This window comes from Pelodiscus sinensis, chromosome 6 (genome assembly GCF_049634645.1).
Source record: "Pelodiscus sinensis isolate JC-2024 chromosome 6, ASM4963464v1, whole genome shotgun sequence".
Lineage (NCBI taxonomy): Eukaryota > Metazoa > Chordata > Testudines > Trionychidae > Pelodiscus > Pelodiscus sinensis.
In genome coordinates, this window is record NC_134716.1 from 46588605 (window position 1) to 46607905 (window position 19301).

A 19301-nucleotide genomic window follows, 5' to 3' on the forward strand; every position below is an offset into this window, starting at 1 on the left:
CTTCCAATCCATAAAGACTTTAATAAGTCACCTGAAGCCATCTATTGGGATCATCAACCCTAAGCTTGACACCTAACACTGCTGTTTATAAGTCGTACAAAAGAAGAAAGACACTGTGTAGACAAGGCCTACGTTTCTCTGCAATACTGAATGCCAGACTGAAACAGAATCTTGGATTTTCCCTAGTACTTGAGTAGAAGTGCTGCTGCTGTCATTATTTTTTATGAATAAATAAAAATGAAATATTAAAGAACTTATTTTAAGTATTATAAATGCTGAAACAGATGAAGAAATATATGATTGTTCTGTAAATTTTGTGTCATTTTTCTTTGCTAGCTACTATCTATTTAACTTTTTAAATGTGTTTTAAACAACTTGTGTGCAGTGAGACAATATTTGAATGTTTATATTATAATGCAAAATAGATATGCCTTTATGTTGATTTGGTTCAGATGTATCCCTGGAGCTCAAAGAGATGCTTGTGGAGTACAAATAGTAACACAGTGAGGGATGAATGGGGATAATAAACACATTTCTTATACAACATCTTTAATGAACCTCATTTTGATTTGTAAAGCTATATTTTCTAGTTTAGTAGGAGACTTGAGGGGAAATAAAATCACAGAATATATTAACTAAATGAATATGATAGTGAAAAATGTACTAAGTGACAGTGGGGTTTTTTTCGTAACTTTAAATGAACTTTTGGTTTTATTTGACTTCTTCATGACTGGTCAGTATTTTTTTCCAACCTAGGATTTTTTTCTGATCATTCTAGCTTATTATTAATATAGAATGAGAAGAAACTATTTGTGAAATAATTGTAGGGCATGCAATGCAACTATATGTTCAGTGATGGTGACAGTTATTTTAATTTGATCATTTTTGTCTACATCTGGACATTATTGTTTAAAAAATGTAACCAAAAGAACTCTTTAATTGTGAATGAAATATGACAAGCTTTACTTCCAAGCATAGCAAGTGAAGTAAATGTTCAATTGATTGGGCTTTATAACAGCTGTGGCCATTGATTACATGCTAACAATTTCATGATCAGGGCCTAATTCTCCAGATCCCAAATCTCCCTGTTCTTCAAAATTTGTCCTCTAGCCAAACCCATTTCCATAATTCTTCTTATAATTAGTAGTTAGAAAATAGTTTTATAAAGGTGTTCTGCTGTCCCCTTAAAATTAATAAATCAGGATTTATGTGTATTATTGGTGACTTGCACAGAAAAATATATCTACTTTGTATCTTTCTCTATGCTGTATTAAAAGAGCCTGAAAGTCTTGTAAAAGTATACATTGTACATTCAGATCTTGTCCCAGGTTGAAAAACTGTACAATGCCTGAAAAATTAGTGAAATGGTGATGTCACAACACATAAAGGACTGCAAATCTTTCTATGGTAAAAGATTGAGTATTAACAAAGTAATTAACAAGCAAGGCATTCCGGCAGTCCTTATAAGGAAAGGGACACTAGAACAATGTAAAAAAAAATCAGATCACATTTAGGTTTAAATTGATTTCCATAGCTTTTCTATTTTAATAAAATAAATCAGATCATGTTTACAAGCCTTTTGGGGGTATTTAGGTGCCTAAAGCTGCAGATACATGCCTACTGGGATTTACAAAGGCACCCAGGTGTCTAACCTATTGATTTAAGTGAAAATTAAATGCCTGTGTGTTCTTAAAATCTGACTAGGCATCTATCTGTATGTAGAAGCCTTTAATATATCTTAAAACCCTAGCCCTATATCACTTTTGAATATTGGAAAATGTTATTCATGATGAAAGGATGATAATTTAATGATGCAACTTTATACATTCATTTGCGGGGCCAACCTGTTATATTCACTTTTTGGAATTATGAGAAAACGAAACATTTTCTCATTGCAAAGGCTCCCTTCTTTCTGGATCAGAAATAAACGAGGATTGAGATGGTTGATATGGACATTTCTGAAAGCTCTTTTCTACCAAAATTGCCCTATTATTTTAAGATTTTTCTTTCTCCTTTAGGATATAATTTGGTGTAGCAGTTTTTCTTCTGTATTGCCAATTTTAGAAAGGGAATTGCTGTTTTGGAGTTACTATGGAGAAATGATTTCTCAGATGCACAAATGTCTTCTTTCTTAATTATGCTTTAATTAGAAAACTTGAAGGGTGGGAGAGTCTTTTTAACTAGAGGATTTATTTTGAATAATTACTTTATTGTTGCCTTCTTATATCTTCATTTATCTGCACTGGCATAAAACTGTCTACAGTATTCACTTAAGAGCCTCATGCCCTGCCCATCTCTGACATGTCCTCTTCCTCTCTTCTCCCAAAACATCCATTACCCAGGATGGGGCAGGAGGAGGTCACATAGGGCTGATTACACCATCTCTGTGCCAGCACATCTCCTGACATCCCTCAGGATTGGGGGAGCTGGAAAGATGGAGAAAGCCACCTAAGCCCAGCAACAGAACCTCCATGAACTGAGCCCCACTCTAGAGCACCTGGAGAGTAGGGATTTAGTCCAACATATTGAAAGGTGAATGAGGGAGCCTCTCTAGAAGACAAAGAAAAATGGTTGAGTTGTTTATTGGTGTAATGCATGCAAGAACATGTGCTTCTACTATATGGAAATAAGAGCTCATGCTCCTTCAGAGAAAGGGAGGAAAGAACAAGTGTGGTAACACTACACGCTGGGAGTGTAACAAACAAGATACCATTTCCCCCATGTTGTCCTGACATTTAGCAAATAGCAGTGTGGTTTCTTTTGGTTTCAGTAATTTTGCTTACTTAAAGAATGATAGAAAATCATTTGGCTTCAAATGTTATCTTATTCTTTTCAGGTCAGGCCATACTTTTGCAACAGTTGGACAAGTAATATACATGTTTGGTGGTTGTTCGAGTGAAAATATTTACTCTACTGACGTGTATGCATTGGATACAGGTATCTGTTAAAATTCTCAGTGGATTTAATGGATATATAAAGTGTGTTAAGAGGAATATTACAGAACCATCCTAAAGATCCCTTGGTACTATATCTAAACTTTCAACAGACTTCAGAGTTGATGCATAATTGCTCTTCAGCTAATACTCCATTCCCAAATGCCTTAGTGCCCCTTTCATTGATAGAAGGACTGGAGAAATTGTACAACAGTAGATCCTCCAATTAGACCTCCAAAGACATGCTCTATGCAGCTGTGTAAGACTTTTCTTAATTGAACTCCGCACAGCGCAGAAGAGCCTGTGCCCATTTTGTAAGCTTTTGGATAGTTTCTTTCTGGCTTCCTTGCTACATAACTACCAAGGTTCCTCTGTGTTAGTGGGCCCCTACAGAGGGCAGGAGGGAATTTTGATCTTTATGGACAGTATCATTTTTGTTACCATGTTTTTGAGAAATACACTAAGAATATAGTCTTAACTATAAGCCTGTAAATATCGTACTGAAAAGGTGAATTCACAATAGAAAATTAAAGCCAGCCAAAATATGCTGAAAGAGTTGCATAGTTCATTTAACTGTTTGATTAGTAAGTCAGGTAGACCTGCAAAATAAGAAAGTTATGAAATATCGCTAGTAAAGCTCATCCTTTAAAGCATCAGAATAGGCACACACGGGTAGCCTATTCATCTTTTTTTCTATCCATTTAATTCCATCCTCAACCACAACATTTTTTTGTCTTCAGAAGAACCACACAGGGTAAATTGATCTGCTTCTTCAAAATTTCCAATTGGCTTATTTCAAATTTCTTCATTCCTAAGGGTGGATATGGGCTAACTGATATAAAATAATTGTCTTGTTGTTCATTTGACTATTGTGTCATGAAAATAGCCTGCCATGCAGTGTTGTTGTGGCTGCAGGCAAGATTCAGAGACAATCCAAATTATTAAGGAGCAAGCACCAATCATTAAGTTCTTTGGCTGGAAACAACTGCTTCTTTCACCTATCCTAAGTCAAGAAAAAGGCATTAGAAACAAGCCACTACCTCGTGTCCCTCTTGTGAATTGTTTATCTTCTGAGATAAATACATTAAAATTTCTCTCATAACACAGACTTGAATTTTACTATGTCCAGTTGGAAATAAGCCAATTTTTTTCAGAAAACTTGGCTTTCTCACAACAACAGATTTTCTCTGTAGAGGGAGTTTTCCACTTTCTTTATTTAATCAGAGTGTGAGATGAGACTGCATGGAGACAAACTGGGTGTTGCCTCATTGTGGCTATGCAAAGATAGGATGTGGCCCGGAAAACTGTATGGAGCCTGAAGGGGGAGCAAGAAAGTGTACCCTTCTCTGTAGCTATGCAACGGAAACAGACCATTCCCTGTGCTCACTGCTAACTGCACTTTGGGGAGCACAAAGACAGCCAGTTCTTGGTCTCTGCTTCAGGAAGCAGGGCTCTGCAAAGTGAGGAAGCAGGAATGTGATCCCACCCTCCTGCCTCAGCCTGTATAATTCTGCCAGCACATAAGGGGAACAGATTGCTCACCCCTTATGTGAAAGGAGCATCATGGAAAGATTGTGCCAACCTCCTAAGTGCTCCCTCTGGGACACTGCAACTTGACATGGCTGTCTCTTCAGGACAGTGGCTTTAAATGTTCCACTTTAGCTGACCTGCAAAAATATTTTTCCCACAAATTGTTTCTTCAGCAATGGGAGTTGGTTGTTTTGCATCACTCTCTTTTGTTGACCCATGAACTATAACTATAACTTCCTTTGATCACCTTCCTTTGGTCCCCTTTCAAATAATACTTCTTGCAACAGTTTACTATACTGTCCCCCATTTTTTCTGCTGAAGTATAAAACAGAAAAATTAATATGTCCTGAATATGATTGGAAAAGTAGCTACATAAAAATGATACTGCTTACTCAATGGCTGTATCTAGATTGGCAGGATTTTTCGGAAATACTTTTAACGGAAAAGTTTTTCCGCTAAAAGTATTTCCGCAAAAGCGCATCTAGATTGGCACGGATGCATTTGCACAAAAAGTGTTTTTGCGCAAAAGCATCTGTGGCCAGTCTAGATGCGATTTTGCGCAAGAAAGCCCCGATCGCCATTTTAGCCATCGGGGCTTTTTTGCGCAAAACAGTTCTTCCCAGTCTAAACTGGCCCTCTTGAGCAAGTATTCTTGTGCAAGAGGGCTTTTTCCCGAGCGGGAGCGTGAAAGTATTTGCGCAAGAAGCACTGATTTTGTACATGACAAAGTCAGTACTCTTGCGCAAATTCAAGCGGCCAGTGTAGACAGCTGGCAAGTTTTTGCACAAAAGCGGCCGCTTTTGCGCAAAATCCTGCAAGTCTAGACGCACCCATCATGTCTTAGCCTTATATGATGTCAAAGCTCATCTGCTTACTTTTCCTGACAAAAACAAGTGTTTAATACTGTTAGCACCATACAGCCAGCCCAGCTATGTAAGTGTGAGCTAGATTCTGTTCTGCCTCATACCTCATCAACAGAATTGTCTGGTAAGTTCTGACTGCAGTCTTTATTATTGGTAATGATGTAAGAAGCAGAAAGAAGACTTTTTTCAGAGCATATGTTAGTGCTATCATCAGAGAAATTATCTTATAACTATCTTTGAACTAAGCAAATTGAGAGAGAATAAATCTGGATCCCCACAAGCCCATTTTTACAACAAGCTTTTTGATTATAGCAGCTCTTTAAAAGGCTGTAGTATGGACATTTTATTATTTTGAGATAGCAAGAGAAAACAATGGAAAATACATAATTATGTGAGGCTCTTTTTCCCCAGGTTCTTTAACCTGGCAGCAGTGTGAAGTCAAAGGAGAAATACCCAGTGGAAGGATACATCATACTTTTACAGCACACCATGACAAGGTATAGGCCACTTCTCTGTCCTGGTTTATTTTTTCTGTAGTTCCAGTGTGAATGTGAGGGGAAGGAAGGTCTCCTCCTCAACATTTCTAACATACATATGTTATTTAAGATGTAATGGGATTTCACATTTAGATCTTTCTGAGCAGCAGTCTCAGCAAGAAGTCTAGTACAGAACTAGGAACAAAGAACTCCTGAGTTTGAATTCTGGCACTTGCATTCAGTTGCTGCATTGATCTTTGGCGAGTCATTAAAGCCCAGATTTTCAAAAATTTCCTTTTAATTTTTGGTGACTCAACCTGAGGCCCTTTGGGCCTGAGCAACCACAGATCCCATTGGTTTCATATGGAATTCTGGGTGATCAGAAATTTCTCAGTTTGAACAACAAAAAACTGAGGTATGGCTATGGTCACACTGTAGCCTTCTTCTGGAAAAGCTTATGCAAATGAAGTATGGCGTGGAATATCACCGTGCTTCATTTGCATAATTAATTAGCAGCCGCTTTTGCGCAAGAGGCTTTTGCACAAAAAGGAGCTGTGAGATGGCTCCTTTTTGTGCAAAAACCCCCTCTTGAGCGAGAGCCATTCTTCATGATAGTCCATGCCGCACTTCATTTGCATAAGCTTTTCCAGAAGAAGGCTACAGTGTACCCTTCAGAGTTTCATAGGCCTTCATAGCTGTTTCCCAGTTCCCTATCTGAAAAACTTGGAATACTAGTACTTTCTTACCCCACACAGGTGCTATGAGTAAATATTCATTAATGCTTGAAAGTGGAGTGTATTCGTTTTCAAATATAAAGCTGTATGCAAGTGGTGTATTTTCAGTTGGGATTTCCTCATAAATTTGGACTCTGGAACAATGTGATCTATTTGTTATATAGGTCACTTGCTCAAATTTAGCCCTGAAATTTAGTGATTGAATGTTATTGGTCTCTAGTTATTTGGTCTGTGTGAATGAATGGATGTCCCTGGTCCAGTTCCCATTGGACAGGTGTCCACATCAAAAAAACATCACTATGGTTTGCAGTCTCATCAAAGAGACTCTAGACTGAATGGGCATGGTCCAACCTTGCAACCTTCACCAGATTCTTTCCAGCAAAGAGCTCAGGGGATTACAGAGCAATGGGGATTTCTAGAAATGTCACTGATTTTTAATAGTGCATAAATGAAAGACTTCAGTCTGCAATACTGCCAAGTGTGGCAAATAACTTTCATGCAAACACTATACTCACTTTTAAAAATATCATTACTTCCTGGCTTACATCTCATAGGGTATGTCTACACTACAAAGTTAATTCGAACTAACAGCCGTTAGTTCGAATTAACTTTGATAGGCGCTACAGAGGCAAACCGCTAATTCAAACTTAATTCGAACTAGCGGAACACTTAATTCGAACTAGGTAAACCTCATTCTACGAGGACTAATGCCTAGTTCGAATTAACTAGTTCGAATTAAGGGCTGTGTAGCCACTTAATTCGAACTAGTGGGAGGCTAGCCCTGCTCAGTTTTCCCTGGTGGCCACTCTGGGCACCACCAGGGAAACTCGTCTGTCCCCCTCCCAGCCCTGGAGCCCTTAAAGAGGCATGGTCTGGCTATGGTGCCCGTGCCAGGTGCAAGCCTGCCAGCACCCAGCCAGCAGACCCTGCACCTGGCATGGCACGAACTAGCCACCCGCTATCACCCAGCCCTCCGCCTCTTCCCGGGACCAGGCTGGCGGCTCCCAGAAGCCTGCCCAGGTCCGCAAGAGGCGGGCGCCCACCTGGTCTAGTGCGGAGATCGTGGACCTCATCCACGACCTCCGCACTAGGCACAGGAAAGTGGCTGTCTAGGGCAGGATAGCTGCCAGCCTGGCCACCCAAGAGCAGGTTTGCATGAATATCAGGGTGGTCCAGTGAGACCCCCGACCCTGAGCCCAGAGCTTAGAATGGCCGTACTGGGTCAGACCAAAGGTCCATCTAGCCCAGTAGCCTGTCTGCCAACAGCGGCCAACACTAGGGACCCTGGAGGGGATGGACCAAAGACAATGACCAAGCCATTTGTCTCGTGCCATCCATCTCCAGCCTTCCACAAACAGAGGCCAGGGACACCATTTCTACCCCCTGGCTAATAGCACTCCATGGACTCAACCTCCATGACTTTCTCTAACTTCTCTTTAAACTCTGTTATAGTTCTAGCCTTCACAGCCTCCTGCAGCAAGGAGTTCCATAGGTTGACTATTTGCTTTGTGAAGAAGAACTTTCTGTTATTAGTTTGAAACCTGCTACCCATTCATTTAATTTGGTGTCCTCTAGTCCTTCTATTATGGGAACTAATGAAGAACTTTTCTTTATGCACCCTCTCCACACCATTCGTGCTTTTATAGACCTCTATCATATCCCCCCTCTGTCTCCTCTTTTCTAAGCTGAAAAGTCCCAGTCTCTCTAGCTTCTCTTCATATGGGACCTGTTCCAAACCCTTGATCATCTTAGTTGCCTTCCCCTCTCCCACCTTCTCTCTTCCCCTCTTCCACCTCCTTTTCCCAGTCTCCCCGAGTTTTGTTCAATAAAGAGAGTTTCTGTTTTTGAACACGTGTCCTTTATTTTGTACATCAGGAAGGGGGGGCTAGGAAGGGGTAAGTGGAAGGAGGTGAGGGAGGAATGGGGTACGAGCCCCCAGTGGGGAGGACTGGGGTGGCTCTGCGGGCTCCTCAGGGTGGAAGCTCTCCTGCAGCCCCCCGATTGACCCTCCCCCGGATGGCAGCCTGCGGCAAGTGCAGCCGGGCTGATGTGCCGAGTGCTGTGATGTGACCAGTGTGGGCACTCGGGCACTCCAAGCCAGGACTGCTTTGCAAGTGGGGAACCCCTGAGAACTGTCTGTCCGGGGTGGGGGTCTGGTCCCTTTAAGCACAGCCCTCGGCTAGCTTGAGGCAGCAGCTCCACGCTCTAAGTCCTAATCTGATGCCCTGCCTGCACTGCTTCCGGCCATCCTTAACCTCGGTTCAGGGTCCACTCAATGTGGACATGCTAGTTCGAATTAGCAAAATGCTAATTTGAACTAGTTTTTAGGTCTAGATGCACTAGTTCGAATTAGCTTAGTTCAAATTAACTAATTCGAATTAAATTAGTTCGAATTAGTGCTGTAGTGTAGACATACCCCAAGTTTCCTCTGTTGCCACACTGCACAGCTTGCTGAAAATAGTGCTGAATGCCATATCTTTTCCTCTAAAAAGCCTAACCATGCTCCATGTACTGCCCCCTGATAATTCAACAACCTGGATGAGAAGCAATGATGTTGAGTCTTTTCCTTTTCACTGCAGTCTGAAACACCTTTTACTTTCAAATGCTGCAGCATTTTTACATTAATTAATATATGGAAAATGTTCAGAATGCCCAAGAATCTGCCTGACTATTTTAAAGTTTTCTATCAACCTCATCAGTATAATAACCAACCAGTAAATCCAGGTATATTCAGAGAGATCCTGGACTTCATTACAAAGGGGATGTGTGTGTGTTGAGAACAGAGGGGAGTTTTCATGTTGTTTTTCTATACAGATAGACTGTGTCTAGACTGGCTAGTTTTTCTGGAAAATCAGCCGCTTTTCCGGAAAAACTTGCCAGCTGTCTACACTGGCCGCTTGAATTTCCGCAAAAGCACTGACTTCCTACTGTAAGAAATCAGCGCTTCTTGCGGAAATACTATTCTGCTCCCGTTCCAGCAAAAGTCCCTTTTCCGTTAAAAGCATTTCCGGAAAATCATGCCAATCAAGACACAGCCATATGGTTAAATTGAAGGGAAAACAATTTCCATGGGATAATTCTTAGAGTACAGAATCATGTATATTGTATTACAGTTGCAGTTCTTGTCAACAGGATATCTATTTGTTTGGAGGAATACATGAGTCTAAAGATGGTAATAAAACACCAAAGAATGATGTAATGAAATTAAGCCTAGGTGAGTAAAAATGTAAAAAGGGGATTGTCAGCACAAGTTTCATCACTGAATAGAACACGCTACTATTCAGAAGTATGCTAAAGCTAGATGGCTGCACAAGGGCAAAGTTTTGTAATAAAATGAACTTAAGTACATCTTTCTGTGTGTGTGCAGTGACATAAAAATACATCCAAATGCATCTCTGTAGACAATATATGATCACTCATTTATTGAAAAAAATTAAGATTTAAATAAAGTTGTATAATATTTGTATACACATATATACTGCAAATCATGTCATCATAGAACACTAGTACTGGAAGGGACCTTGAGAGCTCATCGAGTTCAGTCCCCTGCCCTCACAGGAGGACCAAGCACTGTCTAACACCACTTTCTATTCCCTTAAAAATATTGCCACACCTTCCAATTTTGCACTGAATCTGTAATGTAAGATTGCTCAGCATTTTATGGCTTACATCAGTTTTTAGTGTTTCTCTAGAGAAGCTCTGTAAACCACTTTAATCCACATGTTTTTCAGCCCAAGAGACTACAGGAAATGCTGCTCTTTTTATCTTTTTGATCAGGCAAACCTCTGAACCTCCACTTCCTTCCTTTGGTGAGCAAGTCACTGCTCAAGTTCACAATGTAACTTACAGTGATTTGGGAAGGCTGCAAATTGCTGCCATTATTTTAAGAAAGTCACATTTCAAATATGATTTTTTCACTTGTTCTTCTACGTAGGAATGAACATTGCAAAAAGATACCCATACTGAAGAACTGTATGTGGGGCAGCAGTTAGTGGCTACTTGGCACACTTTTTCTGTTTTCTTTAAACAAGCATGAAAATATACCTGTTTGTAAATTCACTGTCATTTCGATTTTCCAGGTATTTGTACAGAAAAAGCTTTTTTAACCAACATTTCAAAGACATTTTTAAAAAGTTTAATCTAACAATACATTTAGTCGTTTCTGTGTGTCTTCTTTCAAGATGAATTGCTACAGGATGCTAAGTAACAAGGAACTTTATGAATACATTTTATTATAGAACAACAATGTTGATCAGAATGAGGGGGAGTGGGAAACTACTAGAATTTTTTTCCAGGAAAATTAATGCAACACTTTTTTATTCATTGTTTTGCGTGATTTCACACCCCAGAATTTCAGGTGACTGAAAACTATTTGCATTGCAGCCTGCAAAAATTCACTCAAGTACCTTCCAAAACCCACATGGTCTAGTGGGTTAAGTACAACAGACTAAACTGTAATCTGCTGGTGCTGAGTTATTTTCAAAAGCTCTAAATTCTTGGCAATAATTTAGTCTGGGGGCCTGATCAGACAAGGATCACGCACTGCAATGTACGGCACATGCGTAATCCCACATTGTAAATCTTTATACATAATTTTCTATTGGATTTATCTAAGTCACAACACAGGTGACACCCCAGAATGCAACTTCTACATGGTGTGTTCTTTGTATCCTTTATAACGTTATCAATCCTCTTATCATCTGTGTTTTTTGCAATACATAGCATCACTTTCTGTTATGGTTCTCCAGAAAATATGATTTAGAGTAGTGGGTCTTAAATCAAACCTGAGATATTTTTTACTTCTATCAGCTTATTGCCATGAACAGAGTCTTTAGTGGCAGGACGCCTACCTGGAAATGGGGTTGAGAAGCAAAACATCTGTAATTCATGCTCGTGACTTGAATTCCAGAACCAAACGGCAATTATGAAAGTTTAAAGCTACCAAACGTTTGGAGTTTGTCCCTCTGGGGCAGAGCCATTCTCTTTGTCACAGGGTTGAGCTCACTGTGTACTTAAACAGATGCCATTCACTGATAGTCAGAAATCCCTGTATATGGAGTTGGGAAAACACTTTGGCTGTGTCTAGACTGGCAAGTTTTTCCGCAAAAGCACCTGCTTTTGCGGAAAAACTTGCCAGCTGTCTACACTGGCCACTTGAATTTCCGCAAGAACGCTGAGGATCTAATGTAAGATTGTCAGTGTTTCTTCCGCAAATACTATGCTGCTCCCGTTTAGGAAAAAGCCCTCTTGCGCAAATGTATTTGCGCACAAGGGCCAGTGTAGACAGCTAAAACTGTTTTGCGCAAAAAAGCCCTGATGGCAAAAATGGCGATCGGGGCTTTCTTGCGCAAAACCGCATCTAGATTGGCACGGACGCTATTCCGCAAAAAGTGCTTTTGCGCAAAAGCGTCCATGCCAATCTATACACTCTTTTCCGCAAATGCTTTTAACGGAAAAACTTTTCCGTTAAAAGCATTTGCGGAAATCATGCCAGTTTAGACGTAGCCTTTGAGATCACGTGAGATTAGAAGCCATTATATAAATGTAATTGATTTACTGCATTAACATTATTATCTTTCTTGACATTACAAATAGACTTTCCTGTCATCTTCCATCATTGAAATGTTTTTCTTAGCTGCTTATTTTGAGTAAATCTATGTTATGGCAATAACTTGGGTATACATTACTTTTGGGAATAGGTTTGGCTGTAGTAACTTTGATCTTTCTGAGATCAGCCATTATCCTTTGGAACACTGAAAGATATCTATCTGAAAGAGCCTTTTTGTCATTGGAAGATTATCCAGACTTCTTTGTTTTTCATTTTCTCTGTGGCTTTCATTGCTGCTGTTCTTTATTTGGCAGATCCTATAATTATACAAATGACCTAGGCTTGCAAATGCTTCGGGTGTAATACAGATAATACCTAGGACCTAATTTATTGCAAACACATCTCTCAATGCACTGACAGTAGCCATGTTCTATTTTTATTTCTGTCTTTTGTATTTTACAGCAAAGATGAAATGGAAGATGCCACTTTATGTTGGGATACCCCCTGCCTGCAGACACAGCCATGTAGCACTTATTCTTCATAGCCACGTAAGTGAAATATAATGTTAAAGTCAGAATTCTGTCATCCTAGGCTTTTCATCTTTACTGATATAAAGTGCAATCTGTAATTATTCAGGTAACATACAGCTCTTCAGTTCTTATGTATATACGCAGTCACCATATAGACCTACATTTGTGGTTTTTATTTTCTATCAAATCTCATGATGATTTTAATCATTCTTTCCAAAACACAATTTACAACAATTAAATAGTTGCATTTAACAAAGTAAACAGTTTATTAATATATGAAAACAATGTCCAGAAAGTCCAGACTAACATGGCTACATTTCTATTTCCATTCAATCAAGGTTTCTTCCCTACAATTAAGGGTAGTAGTAACAGAGTGAAGTGGGAGCCAGGCTTCTTATGAATTATTGTCATTAATCACCCTGTCTCAAGTATAAATGAAAACTTCCAAATATTCCAGTCAGCATCTTTTTTACTGTTATTAGTGAAGGAGTTCTCCACAGAAACGGCACCACAGAAACTGTTGCTCCAGGTCATCTTCACATCCCAGCGGTATATCCAGATATCCTTTTCTCAGATTTTAGTTTGTCTTTCAGTGATTACATTTCAAAGGTCCTTGTCTTGAAATTTTCACTACATTTTTGCAGCTATTCTTAAGGTTTCTCCGACCCCCCCCCCCCCCCCCCGACCCCTAGTGTTCTAGTGACTGACTCTGACACCTTGAAACTCTGGCACACCTGGTTTCATTGTCTCTGCATCTTAATGCCTTTTTGATGCAGTTGCTTTTTTTTTTTTTTTTTGCACCTGTGTTTCCAATGACTTACTACTATTGCAGTATTTCATCACCAGTATTACTCAGTGGTTTAACATTTGCATTTCCCTCAAACTTTGCATTTTGGCTTGTCTTCCATCTTGGCTTGTAACATTTGCTTTACTGTTTCACTTATGCGGCACATTACTTGTTGGAGTAGTTTGTCTATTATGTATGGAGGCACGTGCACCCTTTTCCTTTTCTTAGGGAGTAAGTTCTAAAATGGGAGGAAGGTTGCACAGTAACAATGTATGTTAATGAATCACAGCCAGTGTCTGATGATAGATAATGTTTGTGCCATCTATCCTGGAGTCAACCACAATGTGCAGGGGCAACAGCTAAGCTTACAAATATTACCCCAAGAACTAAAGAAATATGCAGAATGACTCCAGGTGCTCCAAGCCCTGGGATATTCCTGTAAGTCCAAAACAAGACTGTTAGAGAGTATCACATCAAAGCATAAAAGTGAGTTGGCCAAGATCCCTGAGCACTGGAATTCAGTATCAGTGATTTGTTGGTACAAACCAATCTTTTCTATGGCAAGTCCATTGTAGCCTTTTCCTCCAAGTGGCCCACACAGTCACATCTAGCATTGGGGTGTTCCACTAAGCATTGGTTTCCTAAGGCACTGAGGAGGTTTTGGAGCCTCATCTTGCATCCAGGGAGGTCAATGACAAAGTTCACATTTACTTCAGTGGTGCAGGATCAGGCCCTCAGTCTCTGAAGTTAGTTGTTCTGTCCTCCAGCTCCTCAGGTGAGATGGGGCCCTCCACATGTAGAAGTCTCTGATAGCAGGCCAGCAGCATTCCCCTGTTGAAGTTGCTAACCAGGCAGATCTATAATTGAGGGCACCAAACTTTATTTTTCAGGCAGTAAATATCAACAAAAATGTTTGTTTTATTTATACAACACTCTCCACCCGAGTGTTGCCAGTGCATTGAAGTGAACGACAGAAACTAATCCAGACTATTCCCGCATGAGATTAAATAGCAGTGGGTCTTCTTCTGTTGTAACCCCACGGACTGTGGGAACATCTAAGGAAGCTCTCTTCTGAACTACTGAAAGTCTTAACATGACTGTAAAATTGCTCTGTAGGAGGAGCTGCTTAACTTCTTTCAGAGGGGCAGGGAGATTGGAAATATCTGTAAGGGAATCGAGGAGCAACTTCTGTAAGGTCCAGGCTGAGCAGTTCCTCTCCTCCTCTGGGACAGGGTGGGCAGATTGTTCAGAATCTTCTCTGTAGGGATCCCAGGCAGTGACAAAGCCAGGCATTACCATTTAATGGAATTATATAGTTTTCTTCAAAAAGAGTTTTACTGTGGTTGAAGTTATCACCAGGAGCCATAAATACAGAAGGTACCACAAAACAAGGCCCCTGCAAACATTAATGGATACATTAATGTGATTTTATAATCTGTTCATTATATTGGCTTGCTATTGATGTTGCTTGCTATTTCATTGTTCACAGCTCTATATCTTTGGTGGCATGAATGAAGAAGAAGAACTCAATGATATAATGGGGATGAAATTGATAAACCCTTCAGACAGGCAACCTAGTAAGTTGACTATGCATTTGGTAAATTCTAAACTTATTGTTAATTTGAAATCAATTCATCATGGAGGTCCTTCCCCATTGCCATCTTAAGCCAAATTCTGTGTAACATTTCTACAGAAAGACAGCACTGTAGCATTATGTTTGCTTAACACAGGCTTCCAGAGCTGCTGTTCACACTTCAAAATGTTCTTTAATGTATCACTTAAATCTGGGCTGGGCAAAATACAGACCAGAGGCTGGATCTGGCCCGCCAAGACAACAGATCCAGCCCCCGGACCACCCTGCTGGGACCCTCAGGCATACAGCTGCCACTGTTGAAAGTGCAGTCTGTACACCGCTGTGCTCTGCAGAGAGTGGGAAGGATTTGTGTGATCTCCCTGCCTCCAACCCAATCCTTAGCTCCTAAAGGCTGGAAATAACTGGCCAACAGGAATTGACCCCAGCCAATATCTCAGCTTGTATTGGCTGGAAACAATTGGAGGACGGGGGCAGCACAAGCCTCTTCCACTTCCCAGGGCTGAGAGCCATATGAGAGGGAACGCCTGCAATTAAAAGTGATCCTTCCTGCAGCAGGCAGGAAGCTTTGCCTGACTTGGGGCTGCTGGCTTAGGTAAGTGCCTCAGTCAGAGCCTGTCCCTATTGCCCCTTCCCTTACACTTCCTTCTTGTGTGCCATTCTACTCCTTCAATTAATGGGTTAACTAGCTTGTCAGCGCACCCACCTCAGACTGCTCCAGTAATTAGCGCCAGTTTCCTCAGTCAGGTTTCCCTGTAGGAAACGTATTGAACTTAAATTGACCAGAGTGCTGGTTCAGCTACTGGTTCTCATCATTGTCAGCGGAAGTAATAGTTCATCTGAAACGTGTTTCTTTTTAAATATCAGAGTAAAATGAGCATGGTGGCTTTGAGCCCCTAACCAAAGGAGCATTTGCACTAACCCTATGTTATGGCAATCCTACCACATAATCCTGACATCACTTAACAGATGGCTTTTTCCTTCTTTCACAAAAAGTCCCAAGTCAACCAGAGGAAGTTCAAGAAAAGATTCTAAAATGGCCCTCCTACCAACCTTGATCTATTGCTGACCACACAAAATGTTGCCAACCGTAGCAGACTTTGTCTGGCAATTAATATAAACATTTGATTACAAGAATTGTGGTTTCCTCTGTGTTTCAGACAGTTCTGCATATAATGACAACATGCAATAAATAATTATTTAAGTCCCCAATTCAGCAAAGTGTTTGAGCATTTTAATCCTATTGCAGTAAATGGAATGTATGCATGTGCTTAACTTTAAGTACGTTATTACATGCTTTGCTGATTTGATTACTAGGCCACAATGCATAGAGCCATCCACATGCCACTGCACGTGCTCTTACTTATATCATTGAGCATACCAGATACAGTATAGTACATATGAGGAAAAAATGCTTCTTGTGATTTTGATATATACTTCAATGCTTGATTTATTTCAATGGAATAGCCACTTAAAATAGCAGGGAAGGGAAGGGATGGATGAGGTGGGGTAAAGCTGTAAAGCTGGAAGAAATGTCATTTTCAAATAAAGTTATGCTAGTGTGATTGCAGTACTTCTTACAATGCCTAGAAATGAAACAAACAATTTAATAAGTCAAGATTATCCTACGATAATAAAAGGTTCAAGGGAAGAGCAAGTAAGAGTAATTTACTATTCTGAGTGGCTTTTCCATTGGGAACCTCTCTGAGAAAAGACCAGAGGAAGTGACTCCTATTTATTCTTTCTTCCTTGCAGTGAGCTTTATTAAATCATTTGAAAGAAAAAATCAGTTCTGATAAATGGTGCCTTTGTGCCTCCTGTTCTCTGTGTGCCACCCTATGTATCTAACATATGAGTGAAATTTCTTTGTAATGAAGTTGCAACTTTAATCATTTTTTGGTATCATGCCTCTGACCACTGACTATAATCAATCCAGAGCAGAAAACAATTTCATTAGCATGCAAAATATCTTTAACAGTAAGCACTTCCAAGCTGTAATATCCTACAGTGGACATCAAAAACAAAAGGCATGAACTATAGTGTTATTAGCATTCAGTACATAAACACACAAACATGATCAGTGGATTTGAATAACTACTAAAGCTGTATTGATTTTAATTCATCACATTACTAAAAGCTATTTAAAATCTCAGAAAATACATTATTTTTATCCATGAAAAGTGGTGTGAATCGCTAATGCCTACAGTGCTCCTTTTGCACTAGTCTGCACTAGGGAGTTATTTCAAAATAACCCCTTATTTCAAAATAATAAATAACTACCAAACCTGTTATTTTGAAATAACAGGCTGGTTATTTCAAAATCTGTACTCCTGCTTTCCTCAGGGAGTAATCTTATTTCAAAATAGTTATTTTGGGAGTTATTTCAAACTTATTTATTTTGAAATAATTTCCTAGTGTAGATATACCCTTTGTGCATTAGGGATCTTAATCACTAGCATCCTATCAATGTGTCTATCTACAGTATTTCCAGACTAGACAGCATGTCATGGAGCAGGTGATGTTATTTTCACAATTACCACAAGATGTCATCACACTAACCCATCTCATGGGTGTCAGTCTAGTAATGTGCCCAAGCTTCACTTGTGCACTACTATGTGACTGGTGACCATTTTGGCTGCATACATGCTCACTGTCCCTCTTTACAATTATCAGCCATGGGTATTTCTCAAGAGGGAAGGGTTTTGTTCAACATCACAAAGTTTTGTTTTCATTCAAAGCTCTGAAGCTTTTCTAATATCCCTTGAACAGTTCCCAACTGTGAGCTTCTTTATGACAGAATCCCTTTTCCAACAAGTCCCATCTCCCCTCAGCTAGCCACAGGATCTTCTGGCTGATCTCTTTCAGTGGCATGTCAATTCTGGGGAGGAGGTTGATGTATACATCTCTAATTTGACATGTGGATATTTTTCATCCCACTGCAGACAGTAGCTAGGTGGCAGGTTCCTGATGTCTATGTAATTTATTTCTCTTTGTATTTCATGACGCTATGGGATTTCCTTGTGCTTTTACTCCAGAATGCACAAAAGTGTGCTCCTCCTGTCAGAGAACAATTGAAATTTGATGCTTGCTGCATTCTGGGACTCAAGTTAGCAGTAAAGCCTGGCGGTGTCAGGAAATTGGAAAAAAGCTGCAGCAAATAAGACTACAAGCCACTGGGCAAATTCAATGGCTGGGGAAGGGATATTTAAGCTCCCAATAGCTATTTTGACCAGACCCCTTCCTCAGAGTCAAGACTGTCTTTATGTTCCAACCTATCTGGTGTCCTTGTCTAGGAGTATGTCTAGACTTCAAATAAAAACCTGAAGATGACCCATGCCTGCTGACTCAGGCTCCCAGGGCTCAGGCTGCAGGGAAGTTGTATTGCTATATAGACTTCCTGGCTTAGGCTAGAGCCCAAGATCTGGGAACCTCCCACTTTCAGGAGTCTGAAATAAAACTGCAGTGAAACAGTCCCAGGATTTCAAGTCAACTGGCATGGGCCATCCAGGGCCTCTAATTGCACTGTAGACATACCCTAAAAGGCAAGAAGCAATATATTATTTTTCCAGTAGGTCACATATTTTGTACTACTCATGTGCCCTGCCACTCCAGCTCAGTTTTAAAATATTTAAATGCTATTACAGGTGCCCACGGACATGTACATATTCATCAAGGCCCAACTTGCATGTATGTAGAGGTACAGATGTTTCCAAGTGTGTGTAGTGAAATGCAAGAAAAGAAAATGAAGAGTTGGAGAGAGAAAGCAAGAGAGAGAGAGAGAGAGAGAGAGAGAGAGAAGAACCCTTCTCAGCTGACCTCAGTCCCTCCTGCTGGTACAGAAAGGCAATTCCAGAGATAGCTAGAATACAAGTAGTGCAGGGGTTTATTCTTATTCAATATTTATATGTCAGTAGCACACAAAAGCCTCAAACAGGATCAGGGTCCTATTATACTAGGTCTTATACAAACCAAGATGTGTACACAGTCCATGTTCTGAAGAGTCCCATATCAATAACTGAAGCTGCATCTCAAAGTGAATAGGAATGGTCTTTTGAGGACTTGTATAATATGTTCCATGCAGCATACCCCATGGCCAATGTGGCAAGCTGGCAGCTACATTCTGTATCATCTGAGGCTTCCAAATTATTTAAGTGTGTGACTTTTGATAACATTTTTTCCCTTTAAAACTTGTCTTGCTGATGAGCAATTCATAGCACTTAATAAAAGTTATACATGTGTTATGGTAATTATGTAGTCTTGGCTAAAAATACATTATAAAAAGAGTAGAAAGATTCCATAATAGTTCTGA

At 40.0% G+C, this 19301-nt stretch overlaps 1 protein-coding gene across 1 annotated transcript in view; it reads left to right on the plus strand.

Moving 5' to 3' along the window:
- LOC112547261 (kelch domain-containing protein 3-like) overlaps positions 1-19301 on the plus strand; it is a 68529-nt gene that overhangs the window by 20430 nt on the left and 28798 nt on the right. The window contains exons 9-13 of the mRNA XM_075931858.1: positions 2837-2937; positions 5738-5823; positions 9669-9750; positions 12547-12632; positions 14891-14978. Coding sequence (XP_075787973.1) covers positions 2837-2937; positions 5738-5823; positions 9669-9750; positions 12547-12632; positions 14891-14978 — 443 coding nt within the window. The remainder of the gene's footprint in view (positions 1-2836; positions 2938-5737; positions 5824-9668; positions 9751-12546; positions 12633-14890; positions 14979-19301) is intronic.